The sequence below is a fragment of the Phyllopteryx taeniolatus genome, chromosome 14, assembly GCF_024500385.1.
Source record: "Phyllopteryx taeniolatus isolate TA_2022b chromosome 14, UOR_Ptae_1.2, whole genome shotgun sequence".
Classification (NCBI taxonomy): domain Eukaryota; kingdom Metazoa; phylum Chordata; class Actinopteri; order Syngnathiformes; family Syngnathidae; genus Phyllopteryx; species Phyllopteryx taeniolatus.
The window spans coordinates 16,924,343-16,942,957 of NC_084515.1; the positions used below are offsets into that span (position 1 = coordinate 16,924,343).

The window sequence follows — 18,615 nt, forward strand, 5'->3', positions numbered from 1 at the left end:
TCTGCTAGTGTGCGTGTATGTCCAGAAGGGGGCCCTGCTCACTCTACGGCCACACGACACTCCTCCCACGAAGGAGAAGCCGTGTGCAGTAAACATGGCCGATTGGAACGATTACGGAATATCGATGTTGAACTTGAGAAGTAACCCCAACTTGAAAACATTTTAAAGCCGCTGCTGTCACTTCCTCCATGGCTCACCGCTACCTTCGCCTGTCGGCGGCCTGCAGCAACATGTTGCGGCTTCTCGTGGCTCCTTCGCCCGCCGCCGCCAGCAGGCTGGTACGTGCTTACTATGCTAACTGCTAGCCTAGCAAATGAGCTGACAAACAAGCCCGAACTCTCACCCTGAAATGTTCCTAATTACTCAGACTTGATCAAAACTCAACCGTAAACAGGATGGGGTGTCACTTTGAATGTACAGAGGTGACGTCATATCTAAAAGATGTTGTGCCTTGTTTACACTTGAGCTCTATAATGATTTACTTACTACATTGCACTCCTTTTTACTACATCGAATCTATTGCGTGGTACTACATTGTGCTACATTCCACTGAATTACACTACATTGTAATACATGAATATACTACATCATCCTGTATCGTACCACATACAAACATTCATACAGAAAGCAAATAAAAAAGTTAGGGAAAGAGAATAACTTTATTTGGGATTAATCAGATACTTTAAAAGGTGGCAGATGTGTGCTGATGCCCATTTAACATAAATTTGAGTGTGATTGGTAAGTAAAAACAGCCACATCCCCACTTATAAGAGGGTGTCCAAACTTGTGCAACCACATTATCTCAGTTGTTTTTCCTCCCCCTCTCAAAAATATTTCGCCCCCCAATTGAGTTATAAAAGTTATGGGTCACAATAAAGGTGGAAAGAGAGTTTTTAAATGATTTATCTTGGTGTTTTTTTATATATCACAAAAACCTGGCATTTGAACCGGGGTGGGCAGACTTTATGGTCTTTTAAATTTTTTTTTATATATACATCACAAAAACCTGGCATTTAAACCGGGGTGTGCAGACTTTTTACAGCCACTATAATAGATATATATATTAGGGGTGGGACTCGATTTAAAAAAAAAAAAAAAAAAAGAAAAGAAAGAATAATCTAATCAATTAGAGGTGTTGTAATTAATTACTCTCTGTTAATTGCATTTATTTATTTATTAAACAAAAATTATCCAAAAAACAACAAGGTTTAATTTAAATGAATTTTAGTGGATGACTGAATAAAATAATTGACACAGACAGGATTATTGTTAACTCTGGAAAAAAAATACATTCAATTGCATTTCAATACAGAACAGTAGAAAAACTAATAGAAAATATCCCGAGCCAAAATTAAACAGACCTAAAGTTAAAGTGCCATTTTAGGACAGTTTTTTAGAACAGTATTGCCGAAATGTTTTTTGAATGGCAGTTGAAAAGGTGGCTCACGTGTCGTTTTCTACCATTTTCTACCGCTTATCCGAGGTTGAGCCGCGGGGGCAGTAGCTTTAGCAGGGACGCCCAGACTTCCCTCACCCCAGCCACTTCGTCCAGCTCTTCCGGGGGGGATCCCGATGTGTTCCCAGGCTAGCCGAAAGACGTCGTCTCTCCGGGGTCTCCTCCCGGTGGGACGTGCCCGGAACACCTCACCGGGGAGGCGTCCGGGAGGCATCCGAATCAGATGCTCCAGCCACCTCATCTGGCTCTACTCTGAGATCTTCCCGGATGACCGAGCTTCTCACCCGTTCTCTTAAGGGAGAGCCCGGACACCCTGCGGAGGAAACTCATTTTGGCCGCTCGTATCCGGGATCTCTTTCTTTCGGTCACGACCCACAGCTCGTGAGCATAGGTGGTGAGGGTAGGAACGTAGATCGACCGGTAAATCGAGAGCTTCGCCTTTCGGCTTAGCTCCTTCTTTACCGCAGTGGATCGCTACAAAGTCCGCATGACTGCAGACGCTGCACCGATCCGTCTGTCGATCTCCCGTTCCATTCTTCCCTCACTTGTGAACAAGACCCCGAGATACTTGAACTCCTCCACTTGGGGCAGGATCTCATCCCCGACCCGGAGAGGGTACGCCACCCTTTTCCGACTGAGGACCATGGTCTCAGATTTGGAGGTGCTGATTCTCATCCCCATGGGAAGGGGCACCCACGTTACCCTTTCGGGCCATGGGTGCAGGCCCGGCCACCAGGCGCTCGCCTTCGAGCCCGACCTCCAGGCCTGGTTCCAGAGGGGGGCCCCGGTGACCCGCGTCCGGACAAGGGAAACCTTGATTCCCGAATGCAAGGCACACTTTCATCGGAAAAGAGGACCTCTGACCGCCGGCTGCCAGTCGGACAGTTGTAGCCCATCTCCCGCGTTGGAATGTGGTGGTTTTTGAAGCTGTGACTCCCGCCTCATTCCACTCTTTCAGGATCTCTACTAGATTCTTGAATCTTCTCTGTTTGGTAATCCACGGAAGCCCACGGTCATCTCTTTTGCTGGTGCATCTTCTCCTGCCACATTTTGTCCTCCCACTAGCCTTTCCATTGATATGCTTGGACACAGCACTCTGTGACAGCCAGCCCCCTTAGCTATGGAGGCTATCAATGATGGTCTTCTGGCCAGTTGTCAAGTCTGCAGTCTTCCCCATATTGAACCCAACTGAGACAATTGAACCAAACCTACGCAATTTAATGACACCTGGGGAAACCGGTGCAGGTGCTTTGAGTCGAGTAGATGAGGGTTAGGGTTTGACACTAAAAACGGTTTCAAACATTTATGGCCTGCAAAATTTGGGCTGATTTCATCACTGTATTACATTTTTGGGAATTCCTGATTTCCTGGGTTTTATGAGCTGGAAGCCCAAATTATGTAAAATAAACAAATAAATACTTGAAATTTTCAAATGGTGGGCCCTGAATCTATAATCTATGAAAGCTTTTCAAATAGCATTATTATTAATACTTATTTCAGCTGCTGTAAATAGTGCAAACGACACATTTGGATCCCGCTTCAGTCTGGCGTCCAGTAGGGGGCACCGTCCAGCTGACAAAATCACGACCGGTCGCCTTTTGTTTGTCGGCCAGGTGACGAGACCGGTGGCGAGTGGGCCGAATTTGCTGAGTGAGCTGCTTGTGGCCTGCAGGACTCTGACATCCAGACCGCCCAAAGGTTCTTCTTCGTTTTCATCCTTATCATCATCAGTCATCATCATCTCCTTCTTGGTTGTTTTCTTTTTGAAAAACAGGCGTATTCGTAACGTATTCGTTTGTCTGTGCAGGATTTCAGAAGTATTTCCCCGACAGTCAGAAGAATTCCAAGGAGCCTCAATCGCAAGACAAAGGTGACACTTGACGTAATCCGCTATATAGAGTGGGGCAAGAAAGTATTTAGTCAGTCACCCATTGTGCAAGTTCTCCCTCTTAAAAAGATGAGAGAGGCCTGTCATTCTCATGCTAGGTATACCACACCTCTGAGAGACAAAATAAGGAAGAAAAAAAATCCAGAAAATCACATTGGCTGATTTTTAAAGAATGTATTATCAAATTATGGTGGAAAATAAGTATTTGGTCAATTACAAAAGTTCATCTCAATACTATACTTATATACGCTTTGTTGGCAATGACAGGTTTTCACACACTGTTGCTGGTATTTTGGCCCATTCCTCCATGCAGATCTCCTCTAGTGCAGTGATGTTTTGGGGCTGTCGCCTGGCAACACAGACTTTCAACTCCCTCCAAAGATTTTCTATGGGCTTGAGATCTGGAGACTGGCTAGGCCACTCCAGGACCTTGAAATGCTTCTTACGAAGCCACTCCTTGGTTGCCCGGGCGCTGTGTTTGGGATCATTGTCATGCTGAAAGACCCAGCCACATTTCATCTTCAATGCACTTGCTGATGGAAGGAGGTTTTCACGATACATGTCCCCATTCATTCATTCTTTTGCACGGATCAGTCGTCCTGTTCCCTTTGCAGAAAAACAGCCCCAAAGGCTGATGTTTCCACCCCCATGATTCACAGTAGGTATGGTGTTCTTTGGCTGCAACTCGGCATTCTTTCTCCTCCAAACACGACAAGTTGAGTTTTTACCAAAAAGTTCTATTTTGGTTTCATCTGACCATATGACATTCTCCCAATCATCCAAATGCTCTCCAGCAAACTTCAGACGGGCCTGGGCATGTACTGGCTTAAGCAGGGGGACACGTCTGGCACTGCAGGATTTGAGTCCCTGCCGGCGTAGTGTGTTACTGATGGTAGCCTTTGTTACTTTGGACCCAGCGCTCTGCAGGTCATTCACTAGGTCCCCCCGTGTGGTTCTGGGATTTTTGCTCACCATTTTTGTGATCATTTTGACCCCACGGGGTGAGAACTTGCGTGGAACCCCAGATCAAGGGCGATTATCAGAATTGCTCCCACAGTTGATTTGTTCACACCAAGCTGCTCATAGGTGAGGTATACCTATGATTAAAATTGCAGGCCTCATCTTTTTTAAGTGGGAAAACTTGCACAATTGGTGACTGACTAAATACTTTTTTGCCCCACTGTACGTGCATGTGCCTACGTGGCAGACATGTTGAATGTGTCAACATTCCCATCAAAGTCAATAAATTGACATTTGGCAGTCATGTTGAATGTGGCGAAATTTCCAGGCCATGCAATGATGTTGCGGCCCTGATGGCGGGAGTCTCGTCGCATCGAGCTCTGCGCAAAGAGCGCGCACATGGCGGTGGTGTTTAAGAGGAATACGACACACACGTCTCTGGAGTGTGGAACATGCTATTTTTTTGGTACAGAAACAGTTTTCTCTGCCACGACATTTGTCTATGGCAACAGATTTGGACATGGGAAGCACACTAATTCCTTGCGGCTCATGAAAGCCTCTCTCCTTGACTCACCTACGAGTACGACAACAACTTATTGTCACCACCAACTAAGCACAACAGCCTAGTAAGTTTGGAGAAAATGTCAAACTTTTCCAACATTTCACGCTTTTTACATTCATTTATAATAACTTTATACTGTACTGGGCATTTTAGGCCACGAAAAAAGTACAAAACAATAATTTTGTACAGTACAATAATACGAGTGCATATGGCCACAAAAAAACAAAAAGTGGACAATTGGCTGTAACTGACGACCCCTGCCCCTATTAGTCCGTTAAATCGAGGTTGCATTGTATTGTCATCTTTAGTGTCTCTGTGGTGACATCTTGTGTTAAAAAAGACATTGTAGATTTTTAAAGTTCCTACAGGTTTTTGTCACGGGCCCCCTTTACCATGCACCTGAGCAAGGAGGAAGTGCTTAGATCTGTTTTTCCCAATACGGAAATAGGTTGCGCGTATACCGGATTGTTCAAAGGAAGTCATCATGTAAACACTAGTCACAATAAAAGCGCTGCTGGTTGATATCATGTCCAGCGGGGGCCACAGGTGCTGCACGAGTGGCTCAGATAACCTCGCTAACTGGCTGGAGGTCGCGTCAGCTGCGTTCCCATGGTGACGCACACTCACGCAGGGAGCGGTCGCAAGTACGCAAAGCATATTTGCACCTTCCGTTTCGTTTTTTATTTTTTGGGTTTTTTTGTCGACAGATGACAAAGCCACCGACGTGCCGAGAGAGGCGGAGCCGTCCAGCGGGGGAGGAGCAGGAAGTGGAGGAGGAGGAGGAGGAGGAGGAGGAGGAGGAGGAGGAGGAAAGCGAGGAAGACGGAAGGAGTCGCACTGGTACAGCCGTCTGCAGAAGGTCTGTGTGGTAGACCACCGCCACCTGGACACTATGGTTGACAGCATATAAAACATGTCAGCCAATCGAGTAAAGTACTGAAGCCAAAGACGGCAGTGCATTCAGGTCAAAGAGCTAGGGCTGCAACTCACGATTGTTTTGATACCCGATTCATCTTTCGATTATTTTTTTCGACAAATCGGATTAAGAAAAGTTTGAAAATTTCCATCCCTTTAGTCAAAACAGGATATTATTTCAAATTGACAGTGCATAAAATGCACAAACATAAATTGATTATAATTCAATTACTGGTTTGATCTGAAAGTAAAAGCAGATGTTTGCAATCAGTCTGCTTTCATGGAGGACTACAGAAATCAGTGAATATTGACTTTTTGAGAGGCTGGGGGGGGGGGGGGGGGGGCGACCCCTTTATCCCCCGCTTATTCAGGAATTATTAGGATTTTTTTAAACAACCAAATCGTTTATGGGGGGCTTTAGAAGATTTTAGGGTTGCTGAAGACCCCCTGAAATTGCCCTAACGACTCCACTGGGCCTGTCTGTTTTTTCGAACAGCTGTGACGTTTGTCGGCTTTTGATGACGTTTTGGTTGGATGAGCGCGATGTGAGCTTTCATTTGCCCTCACCTCTGAATTATAGCCACATATGAAAGCGGCTGAATAGGTGTACGGTATGCTAATGCAACACATTCAGCTAACGTTAAATGACGCATAAACAACGAACTGAGAACGTGCCTGCTATGTTAACGTAAGATATTAACAGTTATTCAGATAACTATAGCATAAAGAACATGCTAACAAGTTTACCAAACCATCAGTGTCACTCCAAATCACTAAATCCAAAGAAATCTTCATCCTCGGTCTCACTTCTAAACAACTCCGCCAAGTCCGGAGGAAGACCATGCGCCGCTTCCTCTCCTACGTCGCTCTCGTCAGACTTATTGTCAGTTGCAGGTACAGATACACAGGCCTAGAGCTCCCTCTCGCGGTTGTCAGTGTGAAAATAACGTGAAATGATATAATAATGTGTTAATGATTTCACATATAAATCGGTCCGGAATATAAATCGCACCCCCCGGCCAAACTATGAAAAAAACTGCGACTTCCAGTTCGAAAAATACGGTAATTGATTTTCTAAATAATTGCAGCTCTACAAATATCTAAAACAAAAATCACATGAATATAAATGATGTCATTTACATCAGAGGTGTAAGTGTACAACATCCCATAATAATCAGAGTAGTTGAGAAATGAAGGTTGTTTGCAGGGGGACATTCCGTGGGATGAGAAGGAGTTCCGGATGTACTTGCTGAGCGGCGTGGCCTTTTGGACCACCGTCATGTACTACTTCCTGTTCAGGGATGGAGGTCGAGAGGTCACCTGGAAGGACTTTGTCAACGACTTCCTGTCCAAAGGAGTGGTGAGGGAACGTTGCCTTTGATGACGATGATGACGATGATGACGACAACGTGTGTCTCCTGGCCTTCGCGCTGCAGGTGGACAGGCTGGAGGTGGTGAACAAGCGTTACGTCAAAGTGGTCTTCTCTCCCGGGAAGATGCCCGTGGACGGGGTGAGTCGGCCATCTTGTCATCTCTCTCATGTTCACCAATCAGGAAGTCAGACAGGAAGCAGACGGAGTGGGTGTAAGTCCGAAGTCGGTATCAAGTCTGAACCAGACTGAAGTGTCGCGCAGTGCGCGGGGTTTGGAAACCGTTTACTTGAGGGGCCGAGCAGTTGCCCGCCGGTTTTGCCGCCATTCCAAATTTGAATCACCGTCACAACGCAGATGACAGCCAATCAGAATGAACACAGGCTTTCAAGGCTTTTGAAGCGAGCGAGAGAGAGAGAGAATGGCCGCCATGCCCCGCCCCCCGAGCCATAAAATAGTAGCGGTGTAATGATTCATTCGTTATATCGATGTATTGATCCAACTGGATCGATCTGTGCTCGGCAGGTTAGCCTTCCGGATGTAAATATATCCTTTCGTTCGTTTTAAAAGGTCATCAATCAATTGTATCAATACTAGGCGATAACTCATTGGATTTAAGCACGGCAGGCTTTATATGGAGCTGCGTATGTTATGTACGTGTTGTTTTTCCACGCTTGTAATTCCTTTTACTCCGCTTGACTTTTCAGTTGGCACAGGGCAGTTAGCACTGTCAAGGCTACTTGTCCGTTTCCTTATAATATACGCCCCACATCTAGTCCCTCCTTTCTGTAGTGCCTCTAGTGGTTGAACGAGACGCCACCGTATGTGCGCGGATTGTTTCTGAAGCACTTTTGATGTGTAAGACGTCATCGGTCTGTCTGGTGGCTGGCAGATGAGGAGGAGGCTAGCGAGAATGTTTCAGGCTCACGTTTGTGCTACAAAGAGCAGGTTTGTTCATTTACGTAGTCCTCTGTGTATTATTAACACTATTCCTAAAATAGTTTCCTCGTGAAAACCTCACAGTGCTTCATTTCTAGCCATTAGTATTTTACTGTTTAGAACAGGGATTCTCAAACTTTGAGTCCACCTAGGGACTCCTTACGGTGGAGGCATTTGTACAAGGACCGCCTCATCATTCTAACACCAATTGAACCTCTCTTTTCTTGGGGGGGAAAAATGGCCCAAGAAGTAAAATCATAGTTGAAATAATACAACCCCAATTCCAATGAAGTTGGGACGTTGTGTTAAACCTAAATCAAAACAGAATACAATGATTTGCCAATCATGTTCAACCTATATTTCATTGAATACACTACAAAGACAAGAAAATTCATGTTCAACCTGATAAACGTTATTGTTTTTAGCAAATAATCATTCAATTAGAATTTGATGGCTGCAACACGTTCCAGAAAAGCTGGGACAGGTGGCAAAAAAGACTGAGAAAGCTGAGGAATGCTCATCGAACACCTGAACAGGCTCATTGGGAACAGGTGGGTGCCATGATTGGCTAGAAAAGGAGCTTCCCTGAATTGCTCAGTCGTTCACAAGCAAAGATGGGGCGAGGTTCACCTCTTTGTCAACAAGTGCGTGAGAAAATAGTCCAACAGTTTAAGGACAACGTTCCTCAACGTACAATTGCAAGGAATTGAGGGATTTCATCATCTACGGTCCATAATATCATCAAAAGGTGCAGAGAATCTGGAGGAAGCGGCAAGGCCGAAAACCAACATTGAATGCCCGTGACCTTCGATCCCTCAGGCGGCACTGCATCAAAAACCGACATCAATGTGTCAAGGATATCACTTCAGAAAACCAATGTCAGTAAATACAGTTCGGCGCTACATCCGCAAGTGCAACTTGAAACTCTACTATGCAAAGCAAAAAAACCTATAACCGATCACCGATCCGATCACAAGATGGACGAATGTGTCTATTTAAATGACTTGTTCATTTACTGTATATACTTAAAAATTATAGTTACAATAAATAATGTATCTTTGTTCCTCTATTTATGCCAGTGAATGGAACAAATGAATGGTCTTCCAGTAGATGGCAGGAAGTCAATAGAGTCATTCATGTCTCCACTTTTTGTCACATTTTGGTTTGTTGCTGTGCCGTGAGATTTTTCAATTGACAATCAAATATGTTCCTTGGCTCCATAAAGGTTGGAAATCACTGCTCGAGTCAGATCGTGGATTCTAATCGGTCAGGTCAAACCGACATGAGAACATGACAGAAATAATGGCTGCTAACTTGCTGTAATTAAATGACTTGATTTTTAATTAAATGACTTCACCCGCACCGAAACTTGAGCATGATTCGACAGAACGGCGGCATGTTTACGTCCAACCGTTCGTGCTACCGCTAGCTTGCTAGGCTACATAACATTTGAATGCCGTATCGTATTCAACGAACGTCCTCTCCTGTCCTGAGCACCGGTGACCACCAACACACCTTTTCCCCTTTTTGTCCTCATAATCCAGTCAGCTCGCTCCACTCTTGTTGTCGTCGCCACGGTAATGAGTGTATCCGGTCGCATTTGAGTTAACAAGGTAAAGCCCAATGATTGTAAAAAACGGGATGCGGTGGTATCGCAATACAAGGTTTTATTGCAGTAGTTTGACATAGTGCAAATTTGTCTTGTCGTCTGATCCGGCCATTACGTGTTGTCTGTTCCACACCGGTTTCCGATTCCCTTACAAGAAAACAACAAGAATCTAAGAAATTTCACTTGCACTGTCCATTATGCAGGTATTTATTTCACAGTCACACTGGATGAATCTTTGGCTAAAATGTTACTGAATTGATTTCTAGCCACTGAATCGTTTTGGATCGTACTGTTTTAAATAAACCAATATCGGGCCTTGAAACGAATCGAATCGTTGCTAAAACGAATCCTCAGACAGCTAAAATACTCAAACTCAACTTATCCGGGGCCAGTAGAGAAAGAGAGTCTTTTTCCGAAATAGGTTTGCTACCAGCACAGCCATTCTCTTCATGGCAAGTTTTGAGAAAGCCATGAATGCAACTGTCTGGCATCACCCCCCCCCCCCCCCCCCCCCCCTCCCTTATTGTTGACGATTTTAGGTCACATTTAATGGTGGAAAATGTTTTGAAAGGATTTATCTTGGTCCAATAGTTTTATATGACAAAAGTGGTTGCAGAAGTGTACACACCCTTGGGAGATGTGTCTGTCTTTAGTTTCAACCAATGAGATTCAAACTCATGTTAAATGTAAGCCAGCACACAACTGCTGCCATTTAACCCCAAATAAAGTTCAGCTGTTTCCAGTACTTTGGATCTCCCTCTGTGAAACTCGCTTCCTGAAGTGGCCTCATCTCACACTGGTCGCTTGCCAGGTTTGCAGGCACTACACAAAAATAACCCTTCTTTTAAAAACAAAAACAAATGGGACACGGCCTGGAAAATAAAGATTTTCAAATGTTAACAGTACACAACACTTATCAAAAGATCTCGTTCAAGTCTGAGTTAATCTTTTGGCCAAGCAAGTCCCAAGTTCTACAATTGGCCACTTAAGTGTGAGTGGAGTCACGTGACTGGCGTCCCCCACGTCCGACAGGAAGTATTGAAGCACCGCCCACGTGTGTTTGTTCCCGCAGCAGTACGTGTGGTTCAACATCGGCAGCGTGGACACGTTCGAGAGGAACCTGGAGAGCGCCCAGTACGAGCTGGGCATCGAGGGCGAGAGCCGCGTGCCCGTGGTCTACTCCACCGAGAGCGACGGGTGAGGATCTGAGTGCATTTCTTCCGTACGCGCTTTTCCCTCGCTAGTAAGCCAATTCAGCACACTTGGAACTGCCAATGACACTTTTCCGCTGCACCTCTCAGCGACTTGTAGAGAAGAGGAACAGTGGAGGGCGTCCTCAGCAGTTCCATCGCAGCGTGGCTTTTCGGCATCTTGGGAGCCTCCTTCCTCTCGCTACGGGACATTTACAATACACGCCCACTGGCCACAGCGCAACTTGTTCACACTTCACGAGCGTGAACGGGAGGCCCGCTAGACTTGAAACGGTTTCATTACGCAAGCCCAAAGGGGCACCTGAAGCCTCATCCCCTTCACCTTAAAAGTAGTGTCCGCAAACCTCACAACTCAAACACCCCAACTCAAGTTTACAATTTGATTTCAGTTCCTTTACCTTATTTAGCATTTCTCTTTTTGTGAAGGGAAGCATGCAATTAGAAGTGACAGTGAGTCATTCGCATGATTTGCTGAACCCAACCCTTTTTATCCGGGCTTTAATAAACCCATGTCCCAATTAACTTCACAAACTTGTTTTTAACTGCATACGGGCGCACGAAATCTAATCTCACAGCCGCCACGGTGCAGCGCACGAAGCAGCGCAGACAAGAGGTGAGGATTTCCTTGTATATACCTACGACTATTATTATGGTTACTATAAAAGACCCACGCAGCACTTTTCAGTACTGTCGTCTGTACTTTTGCCGACATGACAAGCCAACAGACAGGGCAAAGACTTTCTGTGCGCCAACTCGAGCGATGGGCACACAATATGTAGGAATACTGCATACTATGTAAACGCTTGTATCGTGTCACTGAAACATTCATTCATTCACGTATAGTCGTGCTAAAAAATAATGGCACCCCATTATTTCAAGCCATGACGGTATGAAAAGGCATGCTTTTGACGTACCGTCACATCAAGCCAGTGGCCACTCTCTTTTTCGGTTGTACAGCTGCTTCTTGGCTGCTCGTCGTCATCACTATCAGGTTCCGACCTCCTGAACGGCTCAAACGTACGCTTTGACGATGCCAAGTTCAGTTGGGTGCTCCTGTACGTCGACATCCTCCTCCTCAGCATATTCAAGCACGTTGCTCGCCATTGCGTGAAGAGTGGAGCGTCACTTCTGGTAGCCCTTGCGGTGGCGAGAGTAACCACACCCCGGTGTATGTTCGGGGAGGACTCAATATGCGTCATAAAAACCACATTCTTAGCTAAACTATGGTAGAAAACTTGCTGCAAGTTATGTGCATGTACAGTTGGGACCTGGTGTTAACTAAAAACAGAATACAATGATTTGCAAATCATGTTCGACCTATATTTCATTGAATACGCTGCAAAGACAAGATATTTCATGTTCAAACTGATAAAGTTTGTTTTTAGCAAATAATCTTTAACTTGGAATTTGATGGCTGCGACACGTTCCAAAAAAGCTGGGACAGGCTCATGTTTACCACGGTGTTACGTCTCACCTTTTCTTTGAACAACATTCAATCAACGTTTGGGAACTGAGGACGCGAATTGTTGAAGCGTCGTAGGTGGAATTCTTTCCCATTCTTGCTCGATGTACAGCTTCAGCCGTTCCACAGTCCGGGGTCTCCGTTGTCGTATTTTACGAAGCCACGCTGTTGTAACACGTGCACAATGTGGTTTGGCATTGTCTTGCTGAAATAAGCAGGGGCGTCCATGAAAAAGACGTCGCTCGGATGGCAGCGTATGTTTCTCCAAAACCTGTATGTACCTTTCAGCATGAATGGTGCCTTCACAGATGTGTAAGTTACCCATGCCATTGGCACTAACACAGCCCCATACCATCACAGATGCTGGCTTTTGAACTTTGCGTCCATAACAGTCCGGATGGTTCTTTTGCTCTTTGGCCCGGAGGACACAACGTCCACAACTTGCAAAAACTATTTGAAATGTGGACTCGTCAGACCACAGAACACTTTTCCACTTTGCGTCGGTCCATCTTAGATGAGCTCGGGCCCAGAGAAGCCGGCGGCGTTTCTGGGTGTTGTTGATAAATGGCTTTTGCTTTGCATAGTAGAGTGTCAAGTTGCACTTACGGATGTAGTGCCGAACTGTATTTACATTGGTTTTCTGAACTGTTCCTGAGGCCATGTGGTGATATCCTTTACACACTGATGTCGGTTTTTGATGCACTGCCGCCTGAGGGATCGAAGGTCACGGGCATTCAATGTTGGTTTTCGGCCTTGCCGCTTCCTCCAGATTCTCTGCACCTTTTGATGATATTATGGACCGTAGATGATGAAATCCCTCAATTCCTTGCAATTGAACGTTGAGGAACGTTGTCCTTAAACTGTTGGACTATTTTCTCACGCACTTGTTGACAAAGAGGTGAACCTCGCCCCATCTTTGCTTGACTGAGCAATTCAGGGAAGCTCCTTTTCTAGCCAATCATGGCGCCCACCTGTTCCCAATGAGCCTGTTCACCTGTGGGATGTTTGATGAGCATTCCTCAACTTTCTCAGTCTTTTTCGCCACCTCTCCCAGCTTTTTGGGAACGTGTTGCAGCCATAAAATAAAAGTTATTGATGTATTTGCTAAAAACAATCAAGTTGATCATTTTGAACATTAAATATCTTGTCTTTGTAGTGTCTTCAATTAAATAGAGGTTGAACATGATTTGCAAATGATTGTATTCTGTTTTTATGTTTAACACAACGTCCAAACTTCATTGGAATTGGGGGTGTATTACATAACATAAACAATGCAAAATGACCCCATAACATCTTTGTCATCTGACCTTTAACAAACGATACAAATTGGCAGCATATGGATCTTTTTTTTTTTTCTTCCCCTCTCTTTCTTCTCTCCCCTCTCTCAGCTTTGTCCATTTCACGTCACGCGAGTCAGAGCACTTCCGGTTGGACGGTGCCTGTGTAATAAAATAAAAGCTTGAGTTTAAAAAAAAAAGTCTGTATTAATCAGAAACTAAAACCTGCCAGGACCACCGCATGGCAGTTTGGACCGCCTGACGGGCTGGTTCTGGTCCGCGGGCCGTATGTTTGACACCACTCTACAGACCCCTTGCACGCGCAGCCACACACACCCACCTTTTATACTGCCGACCATCGCACAGACCACCAGCTCTCAGCAGGATGCCGTCACACATTCATGATGACAAGCATTGAAAAATAAAGCCGGGCGTTTTGGCCCGTGTTGACGCCGCAACTTTGTTTTGCCTCAGGACCTTCCTCCTGAGCATGCTGCCCACCGCCCTCATCATCGGCTTCCTGCTCTTCATGCTGCGGCGAGGCCCGGCGGGGGCGGGCCGGCCCGGCCGCGGGGGCATGGGCGGCCTGTTCAGCGTCAGCGAGACCACCGCCAAGATCCTCAAGGATGAAATCGACGTCAAGTTCAAAGATGTCGCCGGCTGCGAGGAAGCCAAGCTGGAGATCATGGAGTTTGTCAACTTCCTGAAGAATCCCAAACAGTACCAGGACCTCGGTGCTAAGATCCCCAAGGTCAGCTCGGGGGGCGGGGAGGTGTTGCGGAGGGCGCGTCCGTTGACCGCTGTCCTCGCCGTTGCCAGGGCGCCATCCTAACGGGGCCTCCGGGGACGGGAAAGACGCTCCTGGCCAAGGCCACGGCGGGCGAGGCCAACGTGCCCTTCATCACCGTCAACGGCTCCGAGTTCCTGGAGATGTTCGTGGGCGTGGGCCCGGCCCGGGTGAGCGGCGCGCCCCGACTCGTCGCGATCTGCCCGCTCCCCGTCTCGCCGGTGACTCGTTGACGTCTCGTCCCGTGCAGGTCAGAGATCTGTTCGTCATGGCGAGGAAGAACGCGCCCTGCATCCTCTTCATCGACGAGATTGACGCGGTGGGACGCAAGCGGGGGCGGGGAAACTTTGGGGGGCAGAGCGAGCAGGAGAACACCTTGAACCAGCTGCTCGTCGAGATGGACGGTCAGACACCCACCGGCACGCTTTCATCGTACACACAAACACACACCTCCCTACTTACTAACAAGTTACGTTCCGGAAGACTTTGGCCAAGCCGCCATTTACCCATTTTTCTATTCTCTCTCTCTCTCTCTCTCTCTCTCTCTAGCTCCTTTACTCTATCGCTCTCTTTCTGTCTCTCTGTACCTTTCTCAAGTTAATACAGTGTCAGACAGACTCGCTATGAAGAACTTATTTTAAGTAAATACTACAATCCAGTACTGCAATGAAAGGGCGACTCGAGGGTGGTCACCTCGGTATGCTCGGTCTTCAAATGCTTGGTCAGTCAGGCTTTCTTTCACATTCAAGGGGACTTTTCAGGGTTGGGCGGGGTATACGCATTGGGCAAACCAGGCCGAAGCACTTGCAGGAGACCGTGACGAAGCACCTGTAAGAATTTGACCAAATATGAAAATAGGCTCCCTTTGTAATAAATCAATAATCTATATGGATTGAATTCCTGTCCTAAAACGGCAGCGATAAAGATAAAGAAAACCAAATCTAGCAAGTTCAGTTTCCAAGCATCATGTGCTCATCCCGTAGTCATGCTCGTTGTCGCAGCACATGCAGAGTCCGCCAACACGGCCGTGTTTGCTGATGCGACATTCTGCATAAGGCGGCTTGTCCAAGGAAGTTTGCACCGTTCTTCTCGTCATAAATAGGAAGCTCACTTGACTGACAGACCAAGGACTTTATTTTTTATTCGGCAAAGTAGTCAACAAAATGTTTGCTAATATGGAAAGGAAGTGTTCGTGTGTCCGAAAGGTTGGTAAGTAGGGTCGTGTCTGTCATTGGTATTTTTACGGGTTGTGACGCAGCAACATAGGTGCCAGCGTCACCGCAATTGTGACGCTTTTTTCCAACTGAATCGATTCCGCGTGTGGCAGGGTTCAACACGGCGACCAACGTGGTGGTCCTGGCAGGAACCAACCGAGCGGACATCTTGGACCCGGCGCTGCTGAGGCCCGGACGCTTCGACAGGCAAATTTACATCGGTGGGCAGGAACTCTGCAGCAGGAAGTGAACGAGGTGAAGCGGTGCTTAGCGTTGTTGTCAGTATCGCCGTGGTTGTTTCAGGTCCTCCCGACATCAAAGGACGTGTCTCCATCTTTAAAGTCCACCTTCGACCTCTCAAGTTGGACCCTATCACAGATAAAGACGCTTTGGCCCGCAAGATGGCGGCGCTGACGCCTGGTTTCTCAGGTACGGTTAGCGTGTGCACTCAGAGAGTCACCAAAGGTGTTTAGTGGCCAAAAGAAGAAGAAGAAGAAGAAGAAGAATCACCTTTTATTGTCATGAACATGCATGCATGCACACGAAATTGGTTCTCTGCATTGAACCCATCGCAGTGAACACATACACACGTTAGTGGAACACACTGGAGCAGGGGGCAGCCGAGGCGCATTTCGGGGTATCGGTGTCTCGCTCCAGGACACCACAGCCGGATGGTCCGGTCGGGGTCTTGAACCTCGGTCCCCCACGGTGGCAGGCGATGATCTTAACCGTTGGGCCACGGCTGCCCATTGGTTGGGCAAAAGTGTAGTGTCACGGAAAAAATGTGACCCTCGTTAGTAGACGAGTGACCGGAAAAGTAGTGTCTTGAGCAAAGTTGACCGCCACTGTGTCATCACCAGGCGCCGACATCGCCAACGTTTGCAACGAGGCGGCGCTCATTGCCGCGCGACATCTCTGTGACGCCATCGAGCAGAAGCACTTCGAGCAGGCCATCGAGAGGGTCATCGGAGGTAAGCGGCGCTGGGCCCCCGCATCATTCGAGAAACACTCGGGAACACACCACACTGCGTTCTTCCTTCAGGCCTGGAGAAGAAGACGCAGGTCCTACAGCCGGAGGAGAAGAAGACGGTGGCCTATCACGAGGCGGGACACGCTGTCGCCGGATGGTTTCTGGAGCACGCCGACCCGCTGCTCAAGGTGGGCCCACACTAAGCAAACGTTTTGTCAACGGGTCTTGTTAACATGAGAAAAGCGACATCATGTAGTGCCCCCGCGACCCGACCTCGATAAGCGGAAGAAAATGGATGGATTATGGGTTCTGTAGAAATTGAGTTTGCAGTGTGTGGGGGAAAAAATGCCTTTTTGGGGGATGTCACCTATTCAAGTCTGGTGTCAAACAGTATAACAGGATTATTTCTCAACATATCTCCTCACCCCATTCGTTTGGTCTGCTACTCCGATTGGCTGACACGTTTCAGTTCAAAAATCCGCCAATAAGCTTTACCAGCTGAAATTCTGAGGAGTTACCAAGTGTACGCGTCGAAACATTTCACATTATTGGTGAGAAGAGCAGAGTGGGCAAAAGAAAAGCTCATGTTGGTCAGTCATCAGTTTGTTTTATTTTTTAGTCAATTGATTTTTGAGGCATTTAAAGTGCTCATGCTTGTGTTTTTTAGAAAATTCCACAAGGATGGCGACCACTCTTCCCATTGTTATTAACATGTCGTCCAAACGTGTCTTGTAAAATGGGGCATGCAGGTGTCCATCATCCCCCGAGGCCGTGGCCTGGGCTACGCTCAGTATCTTCCCAAGGAGCAGTTCCTGTACACAGCGGAGCAGCTGCTGGACCGCATGTGCATGACGCTGGGAGGCCGCGTGTCCGAGGAGATCTTCTTCGGCAGGGTCACCACTGGCGCGCAGGACGACCTCCGCAAAGTCACCCAGAGCGCCTACGCACAGGTCAGAGGTCACACGTCGTAAAGAGGCCGCCGCCCGAGCCCCTCCGCGTCACGACGGGCTTTGTGGGTCTCACAGATCGTGCAGTTCGGGATGAACCCAAAGGTGGGCCAGGTGTCCTTCGACCTTCCCCGGCAGGGCGAGATGGTCCTGGAGAAGCCGTACAGCGAGGCCACGGCGCGCCTCATCGACGGCGAGGTCCGCGGCCTCATCGCCGACGCCTACCACAGAACTCAGCACCTGCTGAAGGACAAGAAGGCCGAGGTGGAGAAGGTGACCCTTTGAGCGGAAGGAACGAGGCTTCGGGATGTTTCTGCGCGCTCTTCCACACTTTCTGTGCTTGTCTTCCTGAAGGTGGCGCTGCGGCTGCTGGAGAAAGAGGTTCTGGACAAGAACGACATGGTGGAGCTGCTGGGTAAACGTCCCTTCTCGGAAAAGTCGACGTACGAGGAGCTGGTGGAGGGCACGGGCGGCGAGGATGAGGACACCTCGCTGCCCGCCGGCCTCAAGGACTGGAACCGGGAAAGAAAGGACAAGGAGGAGAGCCAGGACGAGCAAGTGGCCCGGCAGATCTCTGGAGGCGTGCCCTTCTAGATGGACCACTTCGAGTGTTTCCAGCATCCCATTGTCATCTCCTCTTGTGACCACTTCCAAAGAGTTTGAGAATCATGTGGAGCAGCTTTGCCACACAGCAGCAGTCAAAGAAGCTTCTGGAGAACATGAGAACTTGATTTATTTATTGAGTCAATGAGCACCATGCTAATGCAAAGTGGTGTTTGCTAATTTCAACCAATCACGTGTTGAGCTTTTATTTACTGATTATTGCAGAAACCATTTGCCGTTGGCAACATGACATGTTTCATAAAATTGATGATATCGAATCATTAAAAGAGTATGGGAAAACTAACTTGATTCTAAAAAGGTTTGTTTCATGATGTTAATATTTGACAAGCGAGCTCCTGCATCACCAGCACACCCACTGCGTAGATGTCGTGACATTTGGGCATCTGAAAGTTCAATTTCACATAGATTTGCGCGTTTAAAAGTT

General features: G+C 47.2%; 1 protein-coding gene across 2 annotated transcripts; it reads left to right on the top strand.

The window, feature by feature from the left end:
- The first annotated feature begins 47 nt into the window (after positions 1-47).
- On the top strand, positions 48-18,474 carry afg3l2 (AFG3-like AAA ATPase 2). 2 transcript variants are annotated; one of them, XM_061796986.1, is made up of 17 exons: positions 48-278; positions 3,070-3,154; positions 3,264-3,326; positions 5,574-5,725; positions 6,989-7,141; positions 7,218-7,292; positions 10,772-10,896; positions 14,124-14,400; positions 14,469-14,606; positions 14,687-14,840; positions 15,764-15,871; positions 15,954-16,079; positions 16,511-16,621; positions 16,693-16,808; positions 17,370-17,570; positions 17,646-17,840; positions 17,922-18,474. In XM_061796986.1, the coding sequence occupies exons 1-17, from the start codon at positions 189-191 to the stop codon at positions 18,159-18,161; spliced, it is 2,409 nt and encodes an 802-aa protein (XP_061652970.1). In that variant the 5' UTR covers positions 48-188; the 3' UTR covers positions 18,162-18,474. The 2 variants fall into 2 exon arrangements, with proteins under 2 accessions (XP_061652970.1, XP_061652971.1); XM_061796987.1 differs by having other exon boundaries at positions 10,775-10,896.
- The last annotated feature ends 141 nt before the right edge of the window (positions 18,475-18,615 follow it).

What these genes read in the sequence shown, in the direction of transcription:
- afg3l2 (XM_061796986.1), top strand. Translation starts at nt 189, where the DNA reads ATGGCTCACCGCTACCTTCGCCTGTCGGCGGCCTGCAGCAACATGTTG. An exon ending in TCGGTGCTAAGATCCCCAAG is followed by an intron (nt 14,401 to 14,468) that starts GTCAGCTCGGGG and finishes CGCCGTTGCCAG; the next exon opens with GGCGCCATCCTAACGGGGCC. An exon ending in CCCAGAGCGCCTACGCACAG is followed by an intron (nt 17,571 to 17,645) that starts GTCAGAGGTCAC and finishes TGGGTCTCACAG; the next exon opens with ATCGTGCAGTTCGGGATGAA.